At 37.0% G+C, this 11,262-nt stretch overlaps 2 protein-coding genes and 1 long non-coding RNA gene across 5 annotated transcripts in view; all 3 read right to left on the bottom strand.

The window, feature by feature from the left end:
- The window catches only part of LOC116718600 (polymeric immunoglobulin receptor-like), a 66,053-nt gene that overhangs the window by 34,099 nt on the left and 20,692 nt on the right, over positions 1–11,262 (bottom strand). The window lies entirely within an intron of this gene.
- On the bottom strand, positions 97–2,255 carry LOC116718733 (uncharacterized). Its single transcript, XR_004338980.1, has 4 exons — positions 2,074–2,255; positions 1,645–1,737; positions 1,166–1,203; positions 97–968 (listed from the first exon to the last, which is right to left on the bottom strand). It is a non-coding gene; the product is annotated as an uncharacterized LOC116718733 (long non-coding RNA).
- Positions 5,783–11,102, bottom strand: LOC116718706 (uncharacterized). Its single transcript, XM_032560906.1, has 7 exons — positions 10,974–11,102; positions 8,121–8,462; positions 7,424–7,750; positions 7,283–7,342; positions 7,008–7,103; positions 6,661–6,698; positions 5,783–6,574 (listed from the first exon to the last, which is right to left on the bottom strand). Exons 1-7 carry the CDS (start codon positions 11,011–11,013, stop codon positions 6,497–6,499), a joined length of 981 nt encoding a protein of 326 aa, XP_032416797.1. The 5' UTR covers positions 11,014–11,102; the 3' UTR covers positions 5,783–6,496.

Here is an 11,262-nt window from a genome sequence, read left to right as displayed (position 1 = left end):
GGATAAGAACCACCCGCGGTGGGTGAGAAGGGAATTTTTTTTTTTTTTTATATATATATATATATTTATATATATATCATAACATGAATTTTTGCTTCATGTTCTAAAGTAAAAAATGAAATAACTTAAACTCGTCTTGTGTGTTACTAAAGACCTAAAACCTAAACATCTGATTGGTCGACCGCAGCAGCAGAGAAATCACCTTTTCTATTGTATTTTTTGCCTCCCTGAGTCACTGAGTCTCCAGTACTGAGTGGTCTGTAAAACATGGTCTGGACTTGTTTTACAGACCTCTTTCCATCCGTAATAGTAGGGAAAATTATGCTGCACTTTGAAACCATAAGTTAGGGTTTTAAATCAACTGATGATGCTGCAGTTTTCTTAGAACAAGTTAAAGTTGAGTTAACTGAGTGAAGCTTATGGCTCTACAGGACAGAACAGTGCTGAAGGAGTTGGTGTTATGATTTGTACTTCCTGCTTAACTTATGTTACAGCTAAATATGGTGAAGGTGTTATTGCACATGCACTGTCCAACATAACAGCTCTTAAGGATACGCAAAAATCAATGAAAATAGAAAAACAAACTTTCCTCAGGAATTAAACACAATTGTTTTTCTGCTGCAAAATTTCAATTCAAGCAAATCAGCAATTTATCTTCATAAAAAAACAGCTTTAAAAATATTCCAACTTTAAAAAAATCTAATCTGCGATTATAAGCAGCTGAAGCAAATACAGAGTAAAGACTGAGGCTCAGTTTCTAAATCCAACTTTCTTCTGGTTTCAGATTCACTGAACAAACTGCAGTCATGAGATCCAGAACCTGAGTCCAGAACCTGAGTCCAGAACCTGAGTCCAGGGTCTCATCTGGGCTGTGTGGGCGTAGAGTAGATCTGGTTCTGGTCTGTGGTAGCAGGACTGAGACTCTGGTAGGTTGAGTCCTGAGAGGAAACGTTCTCATAGCCGACGTTCTGAAAGAAGAAATAATAGTTGAAAACATTATGGAGCGAAAGAGTTTGTTCCAGTTTAAGAAGGAACATTTTTACAATAATCTACTCAGGTTTTAAGATTTTACTGAAATCAAACTATTAATTTGTACAACCTTCTGCGAACTCTCTTCTCACAGCTTTATATTATTTTTCACTCTAATCAAAGAGAAGAAAATCACCTCCATCTTTATTCCATCGTCTCCTCTCCTCCTTGAATCTGTGAAACAAAAAGTTTTATTAGGAGAAAATGTCTGAAGCCCAGACAAGGCTGGAAGAAAAACATGAAATCATCAGATGGATTCAACAACAAAACTCAACACGTTATAAATATGGATGATCATTTGAAAACAGTAAAGTATAATTAGAAATTACTTTGATGTCAAAATGTTTAAAGTTTTCCTCCATGAATAAATTTCTCCTGCTGTCATTAAAAATCAGCGATTTTAAGGCTTTTCTACGTCTTTAGCAGACAACAACTGTGGAAGAAGATTTAATCTTAAATGAATCACAGGTGACATTTTCCAGTCTATAAAATTAAACCAGTTTGTTGCAAAATAGAATTCACTTAATTTAGAATTAGTCTCAGAGTAAAGTTTGGTTTAGTCTGTGGCTTCCTGTGGTTCCTTTAACTGACTGCTGGTGTTTGTTGGTGTCTCACCTCTCAGAGATCTTCTCCTGCAGGAAACCAGTAGAGCTGCTGGGATCAGAACCATCATGGCAGCCAGAGTCACACCAACGACCACAGGAACATCTGCAGAGGGTCAACAAGCTGTTCACACTGACACCTGCTGGTGGATCACGGTAAGGAGCACAGACTCTATAGGGGGTTTAGACTCATAATGTTTTAGTGTTTGTAAAGTTTCTCTGTAGAAATGTTTCATCCAGATCAAAGTTATTTTCTGACAGTAACATGACATCACACTTTTGTTCTGATGTTTCTAAAGAAAATGAATCATTTTTAAGTTTCTTTCTGAACATTAAAACATCTGTAGAAAATTATTTTCACTTCCAAAGATAAACAAAAGTCCAGATGCTACATCAGCTCAGAAGGTAAACAGCAGATACATACATATTATTTATTACTCACAGTGACTGGATGGGAGCTGAGGTGCTGCAGGAGTGAAGACTGCTGGAAAAAGACCAAACAAGACTGAAGATTGGTTCTTAGCAAATCTGCAAATCTGTTAACATTTCCCACAGCAGCTCAGTGTTGAAGCTCAAACTGTTTCAGTGTTTGAATTCTATTTCAAACCAATCAATCAAGTTTTATTTGTAAAACACATTTCAGCAACAAGGCAGTTTAAAGTTCTCTACATCATAAAAACACAAAAATCAAAAATTTAAACAATAACTTTTTCCAAGTGCTGTCATTACACATCAAAATGTTGGTTAGTGTTGCATTTATTATTATTAAGAGCAATTCTTAACAAGTGGGTTTTTGGTCCAGATTTAAGAGATCTCAATGTTTTGGCTGTTTTACAGTTTTCAATAAGTTTGTTCCAGATTTGTGGTGCATAGACGCTGAATCCTGCTTCTATTTAAACTCACCATCTGAGACGAAGACGTTAAAATCCACATATGAATTTTTTCCAGACAATTCTTCAAATGGTTGATAATCTTTTTGTTTTGTCCCTACCTATTCCTATATAATTTGCTCTTCTAAATCTCTGGATAGTTCTGCTTGCTAAACCTACTACCTGGTTTATTAGTTCCTGTGAATCATGAGCTCGTGGTCTGTTGTCTCCTTCTAACCACTGCGGTTTCATTGTCTTTCTTCCTGTGAAACACTAACTGTTTGCTCTTCTCTTTTCCTTTTTGCTGTGCTTTTTTAATAGTTGCCTTTAATCATGTCCCACATCATTTTGGTATTAATTCTTTTCTTTTTATTTTATTTTTCACATTCCTGACTGTTCCTTTTTTTTCTTCAAGTTTCTTCCTTAACTATATCTATTTTTCTTTCCAGCTTTTAGATAATTTTTTTCTCTTATTTTATTTATTTATCTATTTACCTATTTAATCATTCACTTATTTATTTGCCAATACTCTATATCTTCATAACCTTCTTTTTTCTCATTTTCTTGGCTTTTTCTTTAGTTTTTTGTTTTATTTCATCCTGTAGTTCTAGCAATTTCTATTTATTTAATTATCCTTAGAACCCATAATTTACTATCCATTTGTTCAGATGTTTTTATTTTATCAGGGTTCTGCCTTTCAATAACCTTCCAATCTTTACACTGCAGTTCATCTTTTGGTTCACACTTACTGCTGTTTTTTTTTTACCCATTTTGAACAATTTAGTCTAGTTCATCAACACATAGGGTGCTCTAAAACTGGGATTTTTATAGCGGGGTAACAATTGAAAACACCATTTGTGGTAATCCTCTCTTCAACTCTTGCAAGTGGAGAATTCTTGCTTCTGCATCCACAATTGGTTTGTTACTTACAATCCCACTAGTTTATATGAGATAAAATACCAAATGGTATTTATACCTCCAATCACAAACACACACACACAATCATACCTTTTAAGGAATTTAAGTATTTACTAGCAGGACTCTGACATCCTATCAATCACACTTTTGTTATGGAATTTAAGCGCCTGTTCTTTGCAGGACTCCGTCATCCTCACAGGTATTAGCCAGGCCTCGTGTCCCTCAACAGGACAAGGTTTTAAACCTTGCTTTTCATTTACGTGTTAGAGCCTAGGAGTCACACGGTTTATTAACGATGTTGTCAGCCTTCAAGCAGGCTTTCAGCACGAGGCTCCGTACACCTCTTTTAAGGAATTTTGCGCCCGGATTCCGTCGTCCCTCATGGATTTTTGTGCAATTCTATGGTACATGTTAGTGTCTAGAATTTACAGGGTTTTCTTTTACGCACAATGACCCTCAGTCACTCGTCGTTTTTAAACAAAATTCACTTACCCCTGTTGTCTTTCCCCCCGGAGTACCGTCAACTTTCAGATTCCAGCAGGCAGGTCGAGCACCAGCCCTGGAAAAGGATCTGATAGACTCCCGCTAAGAAGTCCTCCGTGCACGGTCTTACTGGGGTCCACCACACCTGCTGGAATCCTCCAGTATGCTGGTATCCGGGTTGAAGGACCAAGTAAATGTCAGGTTTAAGCATCCTAAAACATCATTAATAACACAAAGAGGAAAGACAAAAGAGTTAGATTTCTTATACTCGCGAGGAGAAAGGACAGAGATGTACTCAGTTACAATCTCTACCCGCTCTGAAGAACGTCCTGCCGCACCCTCTCTTTTTATTTTATTCGTTCCCTAGTTACATACATCTTGCTGAGCAATTATCTGCTGAAACCGGCTGCAACCGCTCCCTTACTCAAAACATTCAAGTTGACCGCTTCCTTCAGTGAGGCCTTCTTAAATATAATGATTTGTAGTTTATATAGGTTATTATTTTAATTCTATCAGTGTGAACATTTCCTAGGTCTCTGTGATTTATCTGATAATGTCTGATCATTTTGCTGTTATCTTTGAAAGTACAGTCTCTGTTGACTGACTTAGCCAGAAGTCTCTGTGGATTAGCGCTCCAATAGTAAAATACAAAAAAAAAAAAGTCTGTTGAAGCTACATGTCGTAAAACTAAACACAAAGTTCTTTTTTATGAATGATTTCCTGTTCATCCATTTTTTCAAATTATTCCCACTAATTACCTCAGGTTTGTGGTTTTTCCACTCAGTCAGTTCCTGCTCTATATCCAGTAATCGCTCCTCTCAGAGTTCACTCTTCCTGCTTCAGCTCATTATAGATCATCTTTTGTCATCTGGTTTTAATTTACATTGAACTTTTGTCTCTGAAACGTTTTGTCTGCACTGACCAGCTGTCTGACTGCCTGCTGACTGGAACCCGACCCAGTTCCTGATGGCCCAACAAACTGTTTGAACTTAGTGTTAAAGCTCATTTATTTCCCTCAGAGAGCATGATGGTGGATCTGTGTCTGTTGTGTGAATCATCTACATAAAAAACACAAGAACTGAAGAAAAATCTTCTTTTAATGTTATTCTTGCTGCAGAAGCATTTAATTTTCACATGATTTTACAAATTGCTAGAAAAAGAAGCAAAATTACAGATTTATCATCTTGCATGAATAAAATCCTTCCAGTGAATTTCACCGAACCCAGCTAAAGATTCAGAGAGGAGGATCCGACCTCCAGCTTCCATCCACTGCACTAAAACATCTCAGCCTAAAACACAAACAGAAATAAAAACAACAGAAAAAGGAAAACCAGCAACAAATGACAATTATTCACAACAATTTAAGTATCTGATAACAGAATAATGTGCAAAAATAATTTGACAGAGAAAAAAATGCACAGTCAGATTGGCATGTCAACTTCCTTCTTGCCCTCGGTGAAGGCGGACGCTTCTTTACTCTGCTCCCTCCCTGCACATGCCTGCCCTACTTGCTCTGTTTTTGTCTTATTACTTAGAAACTGTTTAGTACTCATTACTTTTTACAAATTTAGAGCACACTTAGAAAGTCCAGGGATTACTTACTTACTTACACTGATCTGGCAACCCAGAACAGGGACTAGAACTTAGAATCCAGAAAAACTACCTTAGCAGCTACTTTTTAGACTCCTATTCTTCCAAACCAGAAAAGGAATTGGACCAGAGGATACTTACTTATACTTACCCTGACTAGGAGTATCTAGTTTATTTACTTTGGATCAACATTATTAGCTTTTTCTTCTTTTGCTCTTTCTTTTGGTTTGTTATTTTGTTTGTATTTAATTTTAATTCCTGTAAAGCACTTTGTATTGCCTTGTTGCTGAAAAGGTGCTATATAAATAAAATTATCTTTACCTTTTGCCTTTTAAAGTAATTTCAAAATTAAAGAAATAGAAAAGATTTTACCACAAGGTGGCGGTAAAGCTAAAGCAGAAGAAGCCGACTATTCAACCCATAAAGCTGAGAGAAAGTTGAATTGTTTTAAATGCTTTATGTTGCATCACTTAAATTTTTGAATCACTATAATTTTTATAGATTGATTTGAATTGAAAATGTGATTGATTAAAATCCATAAACTGTCAATTGTATTTAAACACAAAATGTTTTCTCCAGAAAATAAAGTAAAAATCTGTTCAAATTAATCTCTAACACAATAACTGGTATTATCCTTTAATTGTATTTTATTCTTCAGGCAGTTATTATCTTTGATGAGCAGAACCAGAATTTAAGTTTGAATCCAAAGTTTCATTTGGGTCATAAAAGAATTTACAGGTAGATCTGAAAAATTGGAACATTGAGCAAAAGTCATATTTAGGAAACTCATGATGCAGAACTTAAGCAATATTCGAATTTTCTGAGAATTGGGGTTTTTATTCTCTGTGAAACAAAATAATTAAAATGACAAGAAAAAAGATTTGAAATATTTATCTCTGTGTGTCACAAATAACTACGAGTTTCTCTTTTGAAATGAGAGATAAAAAATGTAAATGTTTTTCACAATATTTAATTTCTCTGCGATGTGATTGTATATGAGCTCTTTTACTTCTGGTTGCTGCTGGCAGGTTCGATGTTCTCATAAATCAAGTCTCCAGAGGGTCTCCGCCCAGAGGCTAAAGTCTAGAAATAATAATAATAAAACAAACTGAGCCTTCATAAGTCAGATGCAACATTTTGATCCAGTTTGTAATATTAGAATAAATCACCTCCATCTGTTGGCTGCCAGAGCCTCTCCTCTCCAAACCTGTGGAGCAAATACTTCTTTATTGGGATGAATTATTAAAATCACAACTTAGATCAAAAAACGTTCATTTTATAAATAGAAAAACAATAAAGATAAAAAAAATCAACATCATTCAAAACTAATCCGAAGTATTACAAAGCATCTAAAGTAACGAGACAAAAAGAGGATGCCATGTGCAGAAAGTTTGGGTTTCCCTCTCAGCCTGTTTCAACACTTCATCTATAGTTTTATTTTTTATTATTTATTCTTTTGCAAATCATAACAGAAAACCTGTAAACATGAAGAGAAGTGTGTTGGCTGCTTTCTCACCTCTCACAGATCTCTTCCTGTAGGAAACAATCAGAGCTGCTGATAGCAGGATGATGATGACGGCCAGAGTCACAAAAATCAAAGTCAGAGGAAGATCTGCAGAGATTAACAAGCTGGTTTTTACTGACACCTACAGGCGGATCATGGTAGTGACTATGGACATATCAGGCTTAATAATTCTTTCTTCAAGACTTCAACCAAGGTAACAAACTCCTGGTTGTGCTGAAAGTCGACCTCCGGTGTAAAAGTCTTTATCTGACACTGAACTGATGTACCTCTAGATGTTGCTCTGTAATTCTGGTCCAGAGGTGACGGATCAGTGGTTTCAGAGGAGACTGTTGGATAAAAATACATATTGATTGAGAATCTCCACAAGGTTTATATATGTGTGTGTTTGTGTGTTATTTCAAACTCACTGTCTGAGACGAAGACGTTAAAATCCACATATGAATTTTTTCCAGAGCTTAAATATGAAAGGCATCTGTATCGTCCGGAGTCAGACGTGGTCAGATTCTTAATGGTGACATAAAAAACAGCTGAAGATTCGTGTTTGTTATGTCCAATGTTGTATCTGCTGCTCTGAGCTCTGACTCCATCGGTGTAAACAAGAATGTTTTCTCCTTCTTCACATTCTCCTCTGCAGAAATATTTGGTTTTTCCAGAGAAACTGAAGGAACAGGCGACTGTCAGTGAGCTGCCAGCTTCTTTATGGAGGTGATGATTTTTGCTTCCATCCAGCAGATCTGTTAAAATAATCATCTGTTACTTTCTGATCTCAGCATGATGCAGTCTGATCACATTAATCCCAGTTTCACACTGGGAGCTGCCCAGTTCAACCAGTCTGAAGCTGGAAGAGTTAAACCAGCAGAAACTGGATTCATCATTTTATCTCATCAACAATATTTAATTCAAAATTTAAAATCACAAAATCATTTCAGAATAATCCAGTTTAGCTTTGTGTAGTTTATATGCATCGATAATTTAGCTCAACAGGTTTAGTTTCATGTTTTCCTTCAACCAACTTCAGTTTAAGACGAACTTCAGCAGCTCTGTGAGCCACTGAAATGTTCTTCATTTCTTTGGGAACAAAAAGCAGCTTTATTAGAAACTCACCTTCTGCAACAACAGCCATGAATTTATTGTCTGGAGGAAATGGAGAGTCAGTCAGACCACATCTGTACAGTCCTGAGTCAGAAAAGGTCAAATTGGAGACTCTTACAGTTAGATTGTAAGACTTGTCATGAACTCTTTCAGAATATTTAATGCTGCTTCTTCCTCTTGCTGCTTTATTAGATGTTGTGTTAAGAAGAACGTTTTCTCCTTGACAGTTTTTTCTGCAAAAAATCCGCCGTGGTCTTGATGAGAGATCAAAGCATGTAATGATAAGGTTTTCTCCAGGTAGATAATAGAAATGTACAATGTCTTCTATAGATCTGTTGTTCCCAACCTGCAGAGCTAAAAGAAAGAAAGAACAGCTGATATAAAAACATCAATCTCACATTTTCTACATCCAAAATAAACAACAATAATTTCTTGTTATTCTTCAAGCCTACAGGCTGTACAATGCCAGGTGGACAAACAAAGAAAAAGAATAATTTACTAAAATCACCTCAGAAAGAACAGAGTTCATCTGAAACCTGCAGGTTGTTCCTCCAACATGCAGCTGAATTAAAAACTAGACCCTCTAAAAATCCTGTGTGAACCTAATCTGAACCCACAGATTAGGGTTCTGTGGGTTCTGTGTAAGTTCAGCTCTCTAAACATACAGAGAGCTGAATGTTCAACACGTCCACCAGAGGGCGCTAGAGACTGGATAAGGAACAACAGACAGATGCAGATAAATATCTGAACTTTTTAATAGAAACATTTAAACAGCCAGAAAATGACAACAGTTCTACATTAACATAATGTAACCCGAGTGTAAATTCTAACTTCCATTCTCTGGCTTTTTCCAATCTCTTATCTCCTTTATCAACATCACAATAGTTCTAATATAACATCAGTAACTCTCACAAGATTTACTGAACAGCCAATCGCTGTTGAGGATTAGGGTCACATGTGTTACCGCAGCTTATCTGTTAGTTATATTAGGTGGAGCGGGGAAGTATGAAAGATTAGGACATGTGAGATATTTGTGTGAGATATAAACTGCAGATCTTTCCAGGTTTGATGGCGAGCTGAAGGTCCAGGCCTAGAGCCCAAGAAAAATTGTACTTGTGGTGCATGAAGACTCCTGCTTCTCCTGCCAGGCTGGTAGGAGGCTCCTTGCAGTCAAAGACAATTTTTCCCCACTCTGATCTGACTTTTGTCCTGCACCAAGCACTTTATAGTTAATTTGCCTGGGACCTCTAACCAACTCCAGCTTGGTTGGATGAACTGAAGGGTGTGGGTTCATTGATTATGGAACTGTGGGATTGATTAATTTTGTTTCTTTTTTTTGTTTATTGCATTTTATATGGCCATTTGGATGTTTTCACTGATGTTGAAATCGGCCTAGAAATCAGAAGAACTTAATCAGGTTCTGCTGGAACCAAAACCCAAATCAATCCCTGGATGTATGAGAGAATCAGGAGCTCAGCAAAATAACAGATGAATGTTCATAGATCTGAGTCAGCAAACAGGATTTCAGCTTCTTATAAAACACCAGATCAGAATGCATCACAGCAGCATTAGCATCATGCTAACCAAAAGAACGTGAGCTTCAACCGTTCTCAATTGATTATCAGTGAAGAATAAATGACAGCAGCTGATGGATACAAACACTAAACACAAGAAAAGAGCAAAATGGCAGCAAAGACTAAAACACACTGAAAGTCAGAAGCTGTATCTTACCGACCGTCTGCAAAACCTTCTGCTTTGTGATTCAAGATGGAGAATTTGGTCTGAGCTTTCCCATGACTGACGTCGCAATCATTAACTTTATCACCATTGTTATTGGAAAAATATTTATCGTTCTTCCCTAGCAACCAGACATGATTGGCTGTCTAGCTGCAGTCAGAGGCGACAGTCTGCAGAACCAGAACAGACCTGACAGGATTCTGTTGGAGAAATTTACTGTTGAATGAGGAAAATGTTGTGAATAACTCAGATTACATGTTGGGCTTCACTATAAAGAAATATTTCCCCTCCACATGTGAGAGGACAGCGCCCCAGCGCCCCCTATGGACCATCCGCCTATAGACTCTGGACTTGATTTGACAGGAACATGAAGCCGACGGCTCAAACTGCCCAGCTTCTCATTTTTCAGATGTAAGTTTGTGTGATTCTTCAAGACGTCTTAATAAATGTAAACTTCTGCACATTATGACCAACTGCACCAAAACGGAACCATTCCTGGGCTGATAAACCTCCTGACTGATATTTTACTATCAACCAGATGATTCACATTTTTCTTAAATTGACTTTCTGCTTTTTGATTTAGTGATAATGGAAGTTAGAGGAAGTACAGAACTGAAGTTTTTATTCTAGGTTCCTGTTTTTAACATTTAATAAGATGCACTTATGATTACAGAAGAAGATAAATCATTCTTAGATTACTTCCTGAAAGAAGCTGCTGAGTGAACAAACATTCTAGTTCAAGTTTAAAAAATAAAAAATGGGCTGAGAGGAAAGTTTCCACAGAATTACCAACATTCAGCTAAAATGTTTTGGGTCGGGTCACCCAGAGTTCTGGTCCAACGCACATATAAAGAGAAGACGATCATCCACCGACTCTCAGACCCAAATAACTAATTATCTGTTTTTATTACTGAAGGAGAAAACCACAGAAACCAGTGGATTCACTGGGAGAACATGGAAACTATCGGAACCAGAACCGTTCTGCTGTGAGGAACCGACCACTGCTCCAGCATGAAGCCAGGAGGAAACTTCCAGGGTTTATCAGTGTTTCCCTGATTCACTTTCTGTGTCCTGATTATTATTTTTGAAGGACTGAAAGTTACAGAAATAATAATAAAATAAACTCACAGAGGATGAAGAAGCAGAACAAGATGCGACCGGCCATCATGCTGAAGCTCTGATGGTTTCCTGATCTTTCTATCGAAGCTCTTCTTGTCCAACTGAAGCAGGTCCTTTTTTGGATGTGTAATATATCACGACTCTTGTGCTCTTCTCACAGTTTTTAATTTCCTTCCTTAAACTTGACCCATCAGTTCCTGTTCAGGCTGGGCTGAAACCATTTAAGTTATCACAAGTCATTTCTGGTTTTGCTGTAAAGTCTTAGTTCTCACCACTTTAAATAAGATCAGTGTGTCTT

The sequence above is a fragment of the Xiphophorus hellerii genome, chromosome 1 (assembly GCF_003331165.1).
Source record: "Xiphophorus hellerii strain 12219 chromosome 1, Xiphophorus_hellerii-4.1, whole genome shotgun sequence".
In the NCBI taxonomy this organism is placed as follows: domain Eukaryota; kingdom Metazoa; phylum Chordata; class Actinopteri; order Cyprinodontiformes; family Poeciliidae; genus Xiphophorus; species Xiphophorus hellerii.
Note: the sequence above shows the minus strand (reverse complement) of the source record. Positions and strands in the feature narration are given on the sequence as shown.